Below are 18226 nucleotides of genomic sequence, written 5' to 3' on the forward strand. Positions count from 1 at the left end.
AATGACTGAACTTTGTAGAATCAGATGCAAAAGATGACGATGATAGGAAATTACTTCACTACTTTCAGCCCAGAAGTTGATGAATAATCAGTGCTTATGTGTGGCCAGTATGCATAGATATTTCAATGTCAGATAAATGCCTGGACATAGACGTATCTTTATAAAAGGTTTAATAACTATTAAATGGACACTTCTTTTTGTACCAGTGGAGTTGTGTTCTCTAGACTTATCTCCCTCCACATAGTCTACAACTTTAATGATCCCAAAAATTAACATAAACACTTTTCTGCTCATAGGTATGATAATCAGGCTGATGAGCGGGTGTACTGAACATATAGTAATAAAAAGTCAGTTGGTATCTTGCATTACAATTTCTTTAACATAGTGCAGTATTTTATTTTCAACATCCTTAGCATTTCCTAGCACTGTGAAAGACACTTCCTTGTATTTGTTGATTGATGTGTGTGGAATACACAAAACACACACACACTTTTTTGATTTGGCCATCCAGGTTAACATGGATTGACACACAGAGTTTTGAAGCACTCATCTATTTGCAGTTGGTCACATGGTTGTTGGTCTCAAACATTTTCTGGATGTAATTGTTTTTCTCTTTGTCATCACATAACAGTTATTAAATGATAAAACTTTCATTCCATTCAAAACTGAGCATCTACATCAATATGAGGTGTGACCCCCCACAGGAACAAATACTCTCTTCTGTTCATTGCGGCATGGAAAAAAACTGCCTCGGAATATCATTCTAAGGAATTTCTTGCCACGTACGAAAGACATGCTATGTCGTTTTGTGGAGACTGCTGACTGGAAGTTGGTGTGAAAGTGAATTCCAGACAGGTTCTAATGGATGATGTATCAGAGGATCATGCAGGTGTTTGTGATGTGATGTGAGGTGCTGTGTAGGTTCTTACCATTACCCTGCTGGAACATGCCATTTGGTACCCAGGTCACAAAGAGTACAACAACAAGAGTTTACTATTCTTGCCACATCTTGGTGACCAATCGGGCTCCCTCTAACAATTAGCAGATCAGTTGTATTATCATACACTATAGCTTCCCACCCCATGATTCCAGGAGTCGGAGAGGTACGTGCCTTGAGAATCGCTACTTCCTATGGCCTTTCACCAGTCATCTGTTGACACATCAGTGTCAATTTGACCCCAACAAACAGATGCAAGACTGATGACTGAACATCACAGAATGCCATTTGATGTCTGATTGACTTTGGCAAGTCTGTAGTAGGGTGTCAGCAGCAAACGACACATTACAGACAAACCACTCAAAATAAACACAAAATATATCTATTTAAAACAGCTAATAAAAATTCGCTTGATGCTTCCCTAAAGAGAGTCTCCATTCCTTCCAAGCTAATTATGTAACTGTAGACTGGATATGGCTCAAATTCAGAGATACAGTATCGACAGCAGTAGATAGATTCATACTGCATAAGTTAATAAGAGATGGGACTGATCCACCGTGGTACACAAAACATGTCAGAACACTGTTGTGGAATCAACGAAAAAAGCATGCCAAATTCAGAAGAACGCAAAATTGCTAAGTTTCACGGAAGCTCGAAATTTAGTGCGGATGTCAGTGTGAGATGCTTTTAATAGTTTCCACAATGAAACATACATCTTAAAATATAGTAGAAAACCCAAAGAGATTCTGGTCATGTGTAAAGTACACCAGTGGCAAAAAACAGTCAATTCTGTCACTGCACGATAGCGATAGAAATGTTACCAATGATGGTGCCACTAGAGCTGAGCTACTAAATACAGTTTTCCATAATTCCTTCATGAAAGAAGATGAAGTTGGAGCATATACTTTAGTCGACCATTATGAATCACCTTGAAGAAAATGACTTATTGATACATAACCAACATGGATTCAGAAAATATAGTTTTTGCGCAACACAGCTAGCTCTTTATTCCCATGAAGTAACGAGTGCTGTCGACAAGGGGTCCCAGATCGATTCCATATTCCTACATTTCCAGAAGGCTTTTGATACCATTCCTCACAAGCAACTATTAATCAAATTGCATGCATATGGATTATCGCCTCAGTTGTGTGACTGGATTTGTGATTTCCTCTCAGAGAGGTCACAGTTCGTAGTGATAAATGGTAAATCATCGAGTAGAACAAGTGTCATGGGCCATCTGCTGTTCCTGATTTACGTTAATGATCTAGGTGATAATCTGAGCAGCCCCCTTACACTGTTTGCAGATGACGCTGTAATTTACTGTGTAGTAAAATCATCAGACGATCAATTCCAATTACAAAATGATCTAGAGAGAATTTCTGTATGGTGCGAAAAATGGCAATTGGCACATCCACATGGCTACTAAAAGAAATCTGATAAATTTCGGGTATACGATAAATCGCACAAATATAAGGGCTGTCAATTCAACTAAATACCTAGGAATTACAATTACGAGCAACTTAAATTGGAAAGACCACATAGATAATATTGTGGGGAAGGTGAAACAAAGGCTGCGGTTTGTTGGCAGAACACTTAGAAGATGCGACAAACCCACTAAAGAGACAGCCTACATTACACGTGTCCATCCTCTGCTGGAATATTGCTGCAATGTGTGGGATCCTTACCAGGTAGGATTGACGGAGGACATCGAAAAAGTGCAAAGAAGGGCAGCTTGTTTAGTGTTATTGCGCAATAGGGGTGAGAGTGTCACTGATATGATCCGCAAGTTGGGGTGGCAGTTACTGAAACAAAGCCGGTTTTCTTTGTGGTGAGATCTATTTATGAAATTTCAATCACCAACTTTCGCTTCCGAGTGTGAAAATATTTTGTTAACACCCATCTACGCAGGGAGAAATGATCATCATAATAAAATAAAAGAAATCAGTGTTCGAATGGAAAGATTTTGGTGTTCCTTTTTCCCACGTGCCGTTCGAGAGTGGAATGGTAGAGAGGTAGTATGAAAATGCTTCGATGAACCCTCTGCCAGGCACTTCAGTGTGAATTGCAGAGTAACCATGTAGACGTAGATAGCTCGAGATCTCTACCGAGCTTCCATTTATCTCCTACTGACAGTTCAAGGTGACACTTTGCCTGTAATATTTCTGGATTTCAGCTGTTGACATTTATGTGTTCACCAAAGCCAGTTGAACAATCCTATGATTGTTGTGTAGTCCTGAAAGGACCCAAGCGTACACTTCTTACCACAATTGTCCAGAGTCCATCTTTTCACCACTCAATTTGATGTTATTGCACTGTAGCCAAGTGTGCATGCAATCTGTCAGTATAATCTCACTACATCTATCGTCTGACATTTTTAGAAGTCTGAAAGGTGGTGAACACTGTGTGCGGTGTTAAGATCTTCACCTGCAGAGTTCCAGTAATGTGGACAAAACCAATAAGCCATCAGGTACTCACACCATTCCTCATTTGTAGGAAAGGCTTGTTTTCTCTACTGAAGATGAGCTTACCTAGGGATGCAGTATAAATCTGGTAGTGTTTGGTCTAGATATTTGTGGTGTAACACTTTCAATTTCTGTCAGTTATTAATTCCTTTCTCATATGCTTATTGTTAGATTTCTAAAAACCATTCCTACTTTTAGTTCTTGTGTTGCTTCCTGTTGAAAACTTTCAAAGCTGGTGAATATTACTTCATTTGGAAGCATCTTGATTGGTTGATTACAGTTCTGTCTCCTTTACTTACTCACACTCTTGGTTCTTTGACAAAGTGTTCAAAATCAGTGGTGAAATTGTGCTTGCTTTACTCCTCTACTTGCTCTCCACATTCATTTATGAACAATTTTAAATGCACAATGACTTTAGTTCCACTGTGAATGTAATCTGAGAATTATTTATTTGTGCTTTATAATCTGTGTTATAAACATCTGAGCACACACAAACACTGTGTCCAGGAAGGAAGTCACTAAATTCTTCCAGAAATAGTACTATATTTGTGTGTTGTCATATTGCTAAAGCTATATGATTTTCTGCACATCAATGCTACTCTCTGTTCTAGGCATATACTTCTTATAAAAGTTTTCCACCTGATTCATTGTGGCAAGTCGTATGCTCTGTGGGAGAGCATTTCTGCAAATATGACACTGTGGGAAAGGGGGTATATGGGACTGAAGTGATGTGACTTTTTGAGGAGCTTGAACTGATGCAACAAGCTTTATCTCTGACCAGGACCAAGGTACCTGGTGTTTCACCCAGATCACAGATTTGTTGCACCACAAAATACTGATAGCAGTTCAGGTGCATAAGGAGTGAGCAATTTTATTTACAGTCTCTATAATAATGTGTATCATCAGCACTTATCATTCTTAGTACAGAATTGTGTATGTGAAAAATTGCAGTCTAAAAACTGGGTACAGAGGATCTGTATACGTGGAAATGTTCTTTATAATGAGACTCTGCCGAGTCTTCAGCATAAATTACGAACAAATGATAGTTTAAGACTCAATTAGGTGTACACTATGTTTAAAATAATAGATTCTGCAATGATCTTCTCATCTTACTTCTTCTGTGGAGTGTCCCTCAACCTCTGGATGCAGTGTAACATTGATTCCAACAGTTATCTGTGCAATTCAATCTGTAAACTCCCCCACCCAATATACAGGGTGTTACAAAAAGGTACGGGCAAATTTTCAGGAAACATTCCTCACACACAGATAAAGAAAAGATGTTATATGGACATATGTCCGGAAACACTTAATTTCCATGTTAGAGCTCATTTTAGTTTCGTCAGTATGTACTGTACTTCCTCGATTCACCGCCATGATTTCATACGGGATTCTCTACCTGCAACTGGAATCACTCAATAGAGGAAAGTCCACTGGACCTGACGGGATACCAATTCGATTCTACACAGAGTACGCGAAAGAACTTGCCCCCCTTCTAACAGCCGTATACCGCAAGTCTCTAGAGGAACGGAGGGTTCCAAATGATTGGAAAAGAGCACAGATAGTCCCAGTCTTCAAGAAGGGTCGTCGAGCAGATGCGCAAAACTATAGACCTATATCTCTGATGTCGATCTGTTGTAGAATTTTAGAACATGTTTTTTGCTCGAGTATCATGTCGTTTTTGGAAACCCAGAATCTACTATGTAGGAATCAACATGGATTCCGGAAACAGCGATCGTGTGAGACCCAACTCGCTTTATTTGTTCATGAGACCCAGAAAATATTAGATACAGCCTCCCAGGTAGATGCTATTTTTCTTGACTTCCGGAAGGCGTTCGATACAGTTCCGCACTGTCGCCTGATAAACAAAGTAAGAGCCTACGGAATATCAGACCAGCTGTGTGGCTGGATTGAAGAGTTTTTAGCAAACAGAACACAGCATGTTGTTATCAATGGAGAGACGTCTACAGACGTTAAAGTAACCTCTGGCGTGCCACAGGGGAGTGTTATGGGACCATTGCTTTTCACAATATATATAAATGACCTAGTAGATAGTGTCGGAAGTTCCATGCGGCTTTTCGCGGATGATGTTGTAGTATACAGAGAAGTTGCAGCATTAGAAAATTGTAGCGAAATGCAGGAAGATCTGCAGCGGATAGGCACTTGGTGCAGGGAGTGGCAACTGACCCTTAACATAGACAAATGTAATGTATTGTGAATACATAGAAAGAAGGATCCTTTATTGTATGATTATATGATAGCGGAACAAACACTGGTAGCAGTTACTTCTGTAAAATATCTGGGAGTATGCGTGCGGAACGATTTGAAGTGGAGGGTTGTTGGTAAGGCGGGTACCAGATTGAGATTCATTGGGAGACCCCTTAGAAAATGTAGTCCATCAACAAAGGAGGTGGCTTACAAAACACTCGTTCGACCTATACTTGAGTATTGCTCATCAGTGTGGGATCCGTACCTGATCGGGTTGACGGAGGAGATAGAAAAGATCCAAAGAAGAGCAGCGCGTTTCGTCACAGGGTTATTTGGTAACCGTGATAGCATTACGGAGATGTTTAATATACTCAAGTGGCACTCTCTGCAAGAGAGGCGCTCTGCATCGCGGTGTAGCTTGATCGCCAGGTTTCGAGAGGGTGCGTTTTTGGATGAGGTATCGAATATATTGCTTCCCCCTACTTATACCTCCCGAGGAGATCACGAATGTAAAATTAGAGAGATTAGAGCGCGCACGGAGGCTTTCAGACAGTCGCTCTTCCCGCGAACCATACGCGACTGGAACAGGAAAGGGAGGTAATGACAGTGGCACGTGAAGTGCCCTCCGCCACACACCGTTGGGTGGCTTGCGGAGTATAAATGTAGGTGTAGATGTAGATGCTGCTAGAACATGTGCCTTTACAAGTACGACACAACATGTGGTTCATGCAGGATGGAGCTCCTGCACATTTCAGTGCTTCTCAACAACAGATTCGGTGACCCATGGATTGGTAGAGGTGGACCAATTCCATGGCCTTCATGCTCTCCTGACCTCAACGCTCTTGACTTTCATTTATGGGGGCACTTGAAAGCTCTTGTCTACGCAACCCTGGTACCAAATGTAGAGACTCTTCGTGCTCGTATTGTGCACGGCTGTGATACAATAAGACATTCTCCAGGGCTGCATCAGCGCATCAGGGATTCCATGCGATGGAGGGTGGATGCATGTATCCTCGCTAACGGAGGACATTTTGAACATTTCCTGTAACAAAATGTTTGAAGTCACGCTGGTACGTTCTGTTGCTGTGTGTTTCCATTCCATGATTAATGTGATTTGAAGAAAAGTAATAAAATGAGCTCTAACATGGAAGTAAGCATTTCTGGACACATGTCCACATAACATATTTTCTTTCTTGGTGTGTGAGGAATGTTTCCTGAAAGTTTGGCTGTACCTTTTTGTAACACCCTGTAGAGTGATCTGTCACTTAGTGTTTTTACATAAACAAAACATTCTCTGAACAGAAATAGGTTAGTCAGCAAAAGAAAACGTTAGCAATCTTCAGGTCCTCAGTCCAGTGTCCTAAACTATGTTAATACCAGAACTATGTATGCTGTTAACAACAGCAAAATTATTGACTCTGCCTGTCTTTTAATGGGTATGTGCATTTTTGTGTATTGTACAAGAACTAACTACAGCATGTTGAAATGTAATTCTTGTTAATGTATTTAATGTAAATCGTTTCATTGTGTTAGACTTCCATGGAGTTGACATGTTTATCCTGGATACAGAAAAAGATTGTTAGAGCATTAGTTAACAGAGAGCAGATATCCATGGTACAGTATTGTTTACATCATGCCATGCCTTATTAATCTTAATTTTGTTTGATTTGAGACCCCGTAAAAAGTAAAAATTGTGAAGATTATTGCTATAAAGAAGATTGGTTAGTTACTGTGCATGCTACAGATCATTTCATTGTTCCACCTTATGTTTCACTACAGTGCTTAATGTTCAAAACTTATTTTTAATTGTTCGTAGCATTTGATACACATTTTGTTTATTGATAATTAACTGTTCATATATCTTAATGCACATTCCGAGCTTTTTTTGTATCATTAACAGGATATCCTGTACCAATAGTGGAAAAATGTTGGACTACATATCCAAAGGTCCAGGGATCAGTGCTCAGTGAGTCCTAGGATTTTTTTCTCTAGCACTACTTCATTCACCTGGTGATTGGTTAATGAGAGAGATTTGTATGATGGTTCTAAGCCCATGTTAAACTGTAGGTCGTGCCATAACTGGTCAGGTAAATTGACTTGAAATGTTGGGGAGAGTGCAGAAATATACTACCTCCAATTTGGATGATGCATAGGAAAATACTGCTGTATTTAAACCTACATATGGGTTGGTGACAGTTTTACTTTATTAACATAAGACTTTGAACCACTATTAACTGTTATCACTTTAGCATTGTGAAGGTGACCTGTATATTTTGAAAATGTGACATAACAGTTGCATGAACTGAACATTGGCAGAAAATTGGTCATTATAGCTCAGTCTTGTACAGCTAGGCAGCCATTCGTGAGCAGAACTGGGATATGTGTAAGTTGCAGCAGGTAAATCTTGATGGTGAGCTTTCTCATACCTTGACATTTATATTTTGACTTGCGAGCATTTCTGTCTTATCATGAGAAATACTGTCAGTGCTGTAGAAGTATACTGGTCCTAATTTTAAGTTTAACAAATTGCATCTTGTGGATGTTACTGACTTCACACAGAGCATGTCCCAAGACACTCCAGAACTTCTCAATGTATTGTTTGCAAAGCATTACTCATGGCACCTTCAGCAATGTGGACACCCTTCTGTTGTTAAAATTCCATGACATCCTGAGAGTCTGAGGATAACAGTAGGGCCAGACTGTGGAATGGACCAATAGACTGAGATGTATACATAGTTTTGGCTGTCAGTTTGTAGTGAATAGCATATACATAATCTGGTTAGTCTGCAGCACCAAACAATGCATGAAATTTGGCCATTTCATTTGATCTCTATCATTTGTTTGGTGTGAGTAAGAAAGAGCTGTGCTAAATGCAATAGTACATGTAGTGCATATTGATGACAACAAAGGAGAAATCATTGATCTGAGAAGATTTCATGGATATCCCAGAAAATTCATGGACATCCCACAAATTAAAATGCAGTGTTGTATTTGTTCCCAGTATAATAGTTTCAAAAGCTGAAAAACATGAGAAATTTCAAGGCAGGGAGACAAGAATTAACGTATCTTCTTTTTGGGTTACTAGCGCAGGCATTACTAATAACGACAATATATTACTAAAATTCTGAGGGTTAAAGTTGATTTACATGTATGTTAGGCATAAAACATTTGATTGTGTAACCATAAGTATGTCATGCTTTTGATCAGTTTTCTTTGGAGTAAACTTACATCCATGATACTAAAATGTTCCACAAACTGTCAACATCTGTAAATCAGGCAAATGGAACATCATCAGCTGTTTTGAAGTGTCATACGGAAACTGCATTACAGTGTTTGTGACGGTATACTTTGTACTACTGTCCTGTAGGTGATAAAATTGTTTTTATCTAAGTTTATATTCCACAAGGCACTATACAGAGATTTTAGTTGGGCATCCATTTTCAAGTTTGATAAAACAAAGCAAAATCTAAGATTCAGTGCAGTGTTAACCCTACATTTTTGTGTTAAGACTTCTATGATTTTAGGTACTTATTTCAACTACAAACTCTTTGTAAAATCTTTGTGATATAAAAGTAATAGCTTTATTGTTAATTGTACGCATTCTACCAGTCTGATTAGATAAGTATATTTCTTGTAGAGTGTACACTCAAATGTCTGTAAACTTAGGTTTTCTCTTGTTGTAGGCTGTTTGAGGAGGAGTGCTTGACATCTGAAGCCAGTCATTTAACAAAATTTTACTGTGCAACAGAATCTGTGCACTATATACTGCATTCTAACCACTTGCTGTTGCTCTGTGTCATGATGGCTATGTTCCACATTTGAGAAAGTCTGTTTGCGGTTGTTTGACCTGTTGTCAGGCTGATGACTATCCTGGGAACTGTGTGAGGGATTTTTTTTACAGTTAACTGCGTTGACGAAAATTGTGACTTAGAACAAAAAGTGTGATGATGAATTTGATTGTCATCCAAAAAAACTATATGTTTGAGAAAAATTCCAAAGTTCATATACAGTAGTAATTTTTTAAATCCATTATGATGCACACTTAAGAACTGTAAAGAAAGGTAAGAAATTAGTATATGTGAAGCAATGACAAATTTGCTACATGGCATATTGCAGAGAAATTTCATGCAAACTTTGTGCAAAACAGAAAATTGAAATTCAGTATTGTTGAGATGTGATTCTAATGAAACTGTGAAGATTAAAAGTGAAGAAGTATGTGCTACTGAATGAACTCAGAAAGATATACTAAAAAAAAAAGGCATGCAAACTGCTGTTGGAAGAAAGCACTCAGTTTGTGTGGAAGGTTTTTACGTTTATGCTAGGCAGTGTGTGGAGGCATTAACCCTAGAAGGTGAACTGTGATTCAGTTTTTGTACATTTTAAACTCGAATCTTCCTTACTTCAGCTTTCGTACATTTCTAACATTGATCTGGCTCAGAAATTTTTTGTGGGGTGGAGTTCATTCCAGAATTTCATGGGGAAATAATTGTTTTCCCATAACCTCTATAATATGGAATTATTGAACTTTAAGGGTATTGTTCTTCTATGATTTTTAGGTAGCTTCAACCAGAGGCCACCGGGACAGATGGGCAGTGTGCAATACACTCAGAGCTATGGTCCAGGCAGTCAACAAAACCCACAGGCCAACAGTATGAATCCTGGGCAGTATAGCAGTCGTGCAGTGCCAAATCATGTACCACATCCACAGTTTGGTGGATACCAGGTATGTTTATATGCAGGAGAAGTACAGAGAACTGGGAGAGCAAGAAATATATCTGATGTGAAGGTACTGGTTTGATGGTGAAAGATTGGGCTAGTTATCCTGGCCTTGGTGGTAGTTCACTGTTGATTGCAGTCATTATTATTTGTATGGGATGAAGGAGTGGATACAGAACTGTATTCTATTCATGTATATCTTCATGAATATAAAAATGCAAGGCTGCCAGTAAATGAACTGAACCATGTGGTTTGTGCGTGACCCAAAGCCGGTGTCCTTGTAAATTGTAGAGCATTATTCCCATTGAGCATGTGTAACACTGAGTAACCAACAAACAGTGTAACTCCATCTTATTTGAAGATGCTGTAGTGAGAAACATCCTCAAAGTAGAATGACTGCATTGTTCCTGCAGATCAAAACTTTTCTCACCATGTGATATCAAGGGTTCATGAATCTTAAATACCCTTGGCCTCTCTTCGTAGTTTTCAAATTTCCAGGCAGGGTGCATGAACCTGGAACCTTGCGTTTCGCGGGTAATGCTCTAACTGAGCTATTTGTGCATGACTCACAATCCAACTTCATAGGTTTACTTTTGTCAGTACCTGTATTATTCTACATACACAAAATTGTACTTCAATCTACATTTTAAGATAAAACCTTTGTCAGATTGTATGTATCAGATCACTCATCCTTACATGCACTCGAGATATTGGTTTTGGAGGTCTTGTAGGTCTTTCTGTACTTCAGAAAGATACATCAGATGTAGTGTACAACAAAATAGATTGTTTTATTGAAATGTAAGAATTAGGAGCCAGTTTCTGGGTTTTTTGTTGTCATTTATATACTTTATTTAAATGGATAATGGCTTAGGCAGTTAAAATACTTCAGTCTTACTATTTCAGTTCACGACAGGTGCTACTTGTTACAGTCCAGTGCTACTAAGTAAGCTCTTCAGATTATGTTTGATCCCAAATAATGGTATGTTGATGTCACTGAAGAAATGTTTGAAATGTTCAGGCACCAAAAGATAATTTTTAACAGTCTTCACATCATAGTACATAGTGAAAAATTTGAAGACCCTGTAACGTGCTTATTACAGACTTAGGAGTCCTGGCATTAGTGAGCTCATGTACTACAGCTCAGTGTGACACTAAAAGAGCTACACATAAGGATGCTGAAACTTGTAGCAAAAACATTCTCTGCTATTGTGCTGATGCAGCGTAGGTATGATGTGCTGTGAAGTTGCAGCATAAACAAAATGAATTAAGAAATTAAGAAACAAAACTTTATGCCATTGTGCACTTGCTCGCAATCTGACAAGAAGAAGATAGGCTGCTTTCAAAGTAATGAGTTGTTTTGTGTAGTGATTGATAAAGATTTCATTGTAAGTTTTGTTTGTGGCTTGGATTTTTGGAGAACCCTGACTAAATCCAGAAATATAACAGCAGATGCAAAGTTAATTTGCAGAACTAAGTAACACCTTGAGAAAGTTTGCTCTGTGTATGTATTCAGTCCACATGGCACCTGTGGTGGTGGGTAATAGTGTGTTCATAAGACATGTCTGCAGAAAATAATAGACTGTTAGTGCTGAAGTATAGAGCTTATTTCTAATCCCTAATTTTGTTTCCTTTTATATATTTATTGCAAATGTAAGACATTTGTTGTTGTCATGAATGTAAAAGTTTCTTTGTGATGTGGATTTATGTGGTTTTCATTAAAATACTTAATTATGCAGGGATGGGGTGGACCAGGTTTGAATCAGCCACCAAATATGATGGGTGGCCCAGGATCACAGATGGTTGCAAAAAGTGGTGGGCCACAGTCTGGTGTCCCTACACAAGCTGCCAATACTGGTTCTGGACCACGACCACATACCCCTCCACATTATCTCAAGCAACATCTCCAGGTAACACAGGTTTGTAGTAGTAGCAGTAGTAGTAGTAATAACGTGATGTGCAGTACTTCATAATTTTTTTGTAAAAGATATATGTGAATGACATTGTAACATACCTGCTTATTTGCCTAATATTATTCCCTAGAATTGCTGAGGTAGAATGGTTGTGTTTAAGTGTTTCATAAGACCTGACACAATTTGCAAAATTTTTGTATCTGATAAACTACATCTTTTTTCTTTGCTCATAGCAGTGTGTGCAGACCTGATTGTAAGACACATTACAGCATAAAATATGTCATGTAGACACTGTCTTGTTGAATTTGATGTTAAAATTGAAAAGAAATAGACTGTTGTGGTTGATTAGTATTGGTAGTTTCTTAAACATTGTGAAGGATTGTATGAAAGAAAAATGTGAAATACAGACAAGCGTGCCAAAAATTGTGTGGTATGATGGTTTTTAAGTCAATGAAGCATCCTTGAAAAGCGTTGACCAGGATACTCTAAAATGTGGTTCTCATTTATATTAGAACCAGTTGTATGGGAAGGCTGCATAGCTTTACAATAATTCAAATTTCAAACCTTCAAGATTTAAAAGAGAATTATGAAAGGTATTCAACATGTTAAGAAAAGGTAATGAATAATGACATGTGAACTTTGAAAACTGTACCCAAACAAGGTGTAGTTTAAAATGAGTTATCGGAGTTAACACAGCTGAAAACTCTTCTTAGTCATTACTGACTTTGTTTCCTGCTGTTGATCTCGTGATCTTCTGTTTGGGATTTTGCTTGGAAATTCTGTGTTCAAGTAATTTTTTGTCATTGTTGTGCTTCCTTATAATGCCTCCATATGACTGAATTTGTCTCACCTGAGTTGTAAACAAAGTGGATTCATTCTTTTTTACTCACTTACAGAGTTTCTTATTTCTTGTTAGTTGCCACAGATTGTTAAGAAGTTAACATTATATTAAGTAGCATTTTGCTGTTTCACAATTTTTTCACTTTGTGTGTGGACATGGGAGCAATTATGCCAACAGTGCAATATGTGGAATGCAATACAGCAGCATGGGTCTGAGAAATCCTTGGTAGGTTTCTGGAGATATGTGATACCAGATGTCTATGCACAGATAACGTAACTCCTGTAAATTATGAGCTCATAGCTGTGGGTGTGGAGCTGGCACCTAACAGCATCCCATGTGTTCCATTGGCTTCAGATTAGCCAAATTTGGCGGTCAAGACATTGGTGTGAGATTACTATCTTGCTCCTCCAATCACAGTAGCACAATCATGGCCTTGTAACATGGACAGTTATCCTGTTGGATGTTCATAAGTGGGGAAGGCATCAGGTGTATACAGTTGCAGGTGGTTCGCAATAATATTCATGTAGTCCAAAACTTTCTTGGTGTCTTCAGCTACTACCAAAGGTCACATGGAAGCCCATGTGATTGTCCCGCATAACATAATACTTCCCCCACTGGCCTGCGTTCGTGGCCATTCACCTGGATGGCAGTGTATTTTTACACAATCATTGATCTAGTCTAATGAGGAACTACATTCATCTGACCAGACAACACATTTCCACTAATTCACAGTCCAATCTCAGTGATACCACACACACTACTATTGCAATTGATAATACCTTTGAGTCAGCATGGGAGCATATAGGGGACATTTGTTTGAAACCCCATGTTCAACAATTTTTACTGAACAGTGTGCCCTAAAACACTTGGGCCTGGAGAAACATTATACTCAGTCATCAGATCTGCCACAGATCACAACTTGTGCTTTACAGGGCGGGCAAGCCTCTGACCTCCACACTCTTTGATGAGGGATGGATGTCGCAACACCTTGTTATCTTCTCATGGTTTCACCTCCTTCGACCACTTTACATAGATGCTCACAACTGTCACATGTGAATGGCTGGTTAGCTTCACCATTTCCAGGATGCTCATTTCCAGGCTCCAGGCAATAGCAAAATGCCATTTCCAAAGTAATTTGTTAGTGGTTTTCCACATTTTCAGCCTTTATCATCACTAGAATTATTTCCCATTTGTCTCCGCTCTGCTCATACACTTTCCATACTGCATCACGCAATGCCAACAGGCAGCATACAGTCTTGCATTGGACACTGGCCATAATATTTTGGCTCATCAGTGTAGTTCATAATGGAAACTAGTAAAATTTGTTTTATGCTCTCAGAACTGATTGTGTTGCTGTGGTTTTTTTTTTTTTTACTGTATTGCTAAATCCTGGTTTCAGTAGCCATATTACAATAATTTGCCCAAGCGAAGTATGTGCCTGGTGATGAGAGCACCGAGGTAGTGTGTTGTGTTTTAGGAAGAAACAGGTATTTATTCATGTGCTTGGAACAAATAAAAATTAGCCTCTAAATGTAAATATTTACAGTGCCTGTCACACTGTTCAGTCATCAGCACACAGACCCTGCATTCGAACGTTGAGCATTGAGCAAGCCGAGTCTCTGACACCATAGCAGGGAATAGCAAATTGGAGAGTCTTTCTGAATGTGCGGAGCAGTCTCCAGCATGTCAGATATTCTGAACATGTGGTTGAATGAAGACCAATGAGGTAGAAGTATCCGGAGAGAATGTCATTTCAAGGCAATGACACATTGAGGATACATTAAACAGCAGTTAGTTATAATTAAATATCAGTTATTAAATTGTGTACAGTTAAAGTATTCGTGATGTCTAGGATGCAAAGTATAGTCATGAATCATTCATGTCCAGTGTAGCAGAATGAGTAGCATCGTAAAATTGTAAGGTATTTAGTGATGTGTTGCTGGCTTGCGTCTCACTGGATCGAAAATATTTTTTTTACTAACCCTTGCATTTTTTGATAGGTTCTGACACTTTATTATGAGTTAAATAAACATATATTCTATAATATTTGATGTTATGTAAAATAACTGCACTTTTTCTGATGAGTGAGTTTATTCGATTGGCTTATTTACAAGATAGCTTGCACTACTTGCAGTAAGCTATTTTGCACTTCCTTGTTTTAAGTTTTGTATTTCATATGTTGTAAATAAGAACAGTGATCAAGTTAAGCATGACACTAAGGTTCTACTAAAATGTGAGAATGGCGAAATAATTTATGTCTTATGTGGAGAACTATTGCAAATTTGTATCACACCATTTGTGATGGAGTTTTCATGAGCCAATGTCTTTAATCACTGGACATGGTACTTTCCTTTTTGCCTTCTAACATGTTCATGGATACTGAAGTTTTTATTCATGTGTACGAGACAGAACAACACGAACAGCATATGAACAAGGGAGAAAATGTGCATTTTAAATGAGCTAATGTGAGAATTTTATGCCCATCCATTTCGTAAACTGTGTGATTTATGAGCCAGATGCAGCTGAAAGCTGACACTGGAGTGTGCTGCGGTCGTGTTTGCCGTGTTGAGGTGCACTCTCACATTGTCACAGGTCCCATAGTTTCTGAGCATTCAGTAGCACATTGGACTTGACACGCTCGACACTGACATTCAAAAGATCCGTCAGCATGCTGACAGCTTTAGGTTAAGGAATTCAAAACAATGAAAAATAAAGGTGTGGTGGGCATACTGCACCTCAGGTAGTCCCAAAATTACTGGTTTTCCACAAGTGAGTGCCTTTTCTGGTCAAGTTGTATCTTTTGTGTTGCGCCATTTGTAATATGTATTAATTTACTTTTGGGGTATTATTGTACCATCTCAGGCTTGGGAAGGATATTTAGAAACTGAGAACAAATTCTTCTGCCCCTACTAGCACAAGATGGGATTCAGCTCTTCTGTGCCTGGCATGCCACCATCACCAGCGGGTCTCCAGGGCTACGGCGGAGCTTCTGCTGCAGGTCTCGGACCTGGTCCCGGTAGTGGTCCTGCCTCACACCACCATGGTGTTACTAGTATGGGTCCTCCCACCCACCATCCCGGGATGGGACCACCACCTCCGAGCATGGGACCTCCTCCGGGAATGGCTCCACCACCAGTATCGGGAGGGCCTGCTCCTCCGCCACCCGCAGCACCATCTGTTGCTGCAGGTGCTCCATCGCCGTTGCCTAATAGCCATCATGATGCCCCGATGCCTCCGCCTGCACCTTCAGCAAATTCTCATCCAGCACCTGTCGATGTTGCAGAACCTACCCATGACAATGGTCTCCCAGTTTCCACTGCGTCAAGTAAGTGACAAGTTGATTTTTGTAAATTCAAATGTAGTACGCACTAACCCTTTGGTAAGCAAGACTTTGGCTGGTGGCCTCAGAATTTGTTTTCCATTATGTTGTGCAGATAACTTTAATGCTGGGTGCACATCCAGATATGTATTGGTCATTTTTAATTACAATATTTGTGCAGTTCTCGCTACTGACGGATGTGTTTGCAGTATGGTTGCTGCAGCTTGCCATATGGTGAGAGTGCTTGTTATATTCGTATTTTTTTCTCTTTTCAAGACATTATTTTTTAAGTAATACATATTCCAGTGAAACCGAGTTACCGTAGTTACTTTTCATTACTTTTAATGTTTTTCAAAACATTCATGAATACTGTTTTCAACAATATCATACTTTTCATGCCTTTATTTCATTATGTCCCATAAAAGTGCATATGAATGAAGTGGTCTTGGGCCAGGTCCAATGAAATTGTGTGCCTTGGTAACAATGAAAAAGTATTGAGAGAATTGTCAGAAGATGAAGATGAAGATAACAGATTCTAGTGAAACCAAGACAAGAGAAAATTATTGAAGAAAACTAGAAATCTATAACCGTGACTGAGAAACCAGCAGAGTGATGCAAGGTGCTGCCATTGTGTGTGTGTGTGTGTGTGGGGGGGGGGGGGGGGGGGGGGGGGAGGGAGAGTCAGAAGACACAATAATAAGGGAACTTCTGGGCAGAGTGAAACTGTGTATTGGACTGGGGCTTGAACCTGAGACCTTTGCCTTTTGTGGGCAAGTGCTTTGCTGACTGATCTGTCCATACATGTCTCAAGACCCATCCTCAGTGCTTCACTTCCATGAATACCTCATCTCCTACCTACCAAAATTCACATACGTTCTTCTGCATACCGTGCGGGACCATCGCTGCAGGAAGAGACGATATTGCAGACACTTGGCTTAGCCAGAGCCTGGGAGGGTCTGTTCCCAGAATGAATTTTCACTCTGTAGCGGAATATGTGCTGATTCGACACTTCCTGGCAGATTAAAACTGTGTTCTGGACCAGAACAGTGAAAATTTATTCTGGAAACAAACTGCGGCTAAGCCATCTTCACAATATCCTTTCTTTCATGAGTACTAGTCCTACAGGATATGCTAAAGAACTTCTGGGAAGTTTGAATGGTAAGAAATGAGGTACTGGTGTAAGTGAAGCTGTAAGTATGGGCCGTGAGCTTTGTTTGTTTGGATAATTCAGTCAGTAGAGCATTTGCCAGTGAAAGGCAAAGGTCCCAAGTTCATGTTCTGGTCTGGCACACAGTTTTAGTCTACCAGGAAGTTTCAAATCAGCGCACACTCCACTGTGGAGTGAAAATTCATTCTGGAGACGTGAATACTGTGTGGGTATTTTGATAAGTCTGGTTAATTTCCATGATAGAATGGTACATTTTTGTTGCACCTTCATAGTTGGTAAGCTTGATTATTGTATAAAGAATTTCAACAATGTACAGCATACTGTTCACTGCTGATAGCCAGCTGAATTGGTCATTGTGTCAACTGTGATTGAAAAAATGGAAAAAAACAGAGTTCATGCTGTTATTAAAGATTTTCATTTGGAGGTTTGGACTGCTGCACAGATCAAAATAGAATTGGATGATGTTTACGCAGACCCTGCACCATCATATAAGACCATTTACTTTTGGATTAATGAATTTAAATGTGGTAGGACATGCATGTCTGATTGAGGTCACCACAAAGGAAACCATTGACAGAATCCATGATAAGATAATGCAAAGACCATCAAATAAAAATTTATGCAATTGCTGAGACTAGGCATCTCAACTGGGTGAGAGCATAATATAC

The 18226-nt window shown here is 39.2% G+C and overlaps 1 protein-coding gene across 1 annotated transcript in view; it reads left to right on the forward strand.

Annotated features, from left to right (window-relative positions):
- Positions 1 to 18226, forward strand: part of LOC124721956 (trithorax group protein osa-like) — a gene marked incomplete in the record, with an annotated part of 116348 nt that overhangs the window by 32374 nt on the left and 65748 nt on the right. Inside the window, 3 exon segments of the mRNA XM_047247121.1 lie at positions 10161 to 10327; positions 12057 to 12227; positions 15985 to 16396. Of these exon segments, the coding sequence (XP_047103077.1) occupies positions 10161 to 10327; positions 12057 to 12227; positions 15985 to 16396 (750 nt within the window).

Source organism: Schistocerca piceifrons, chromosome X, assembly GCF_021461385.2.
Source record: "Schistocerca piceifrons isolate TAMUIC-IGC-003096 chromosome X, iqSchPice1.1, whole genome shotgun sequence".
Taxonomy (NCBI): domain Eukaryota; kingdom Metazoa; phylum Arthropoda; class Insecta; order Orthoptera; family Acrididae; genus Schistocerca; species Schistocerca piceifrons.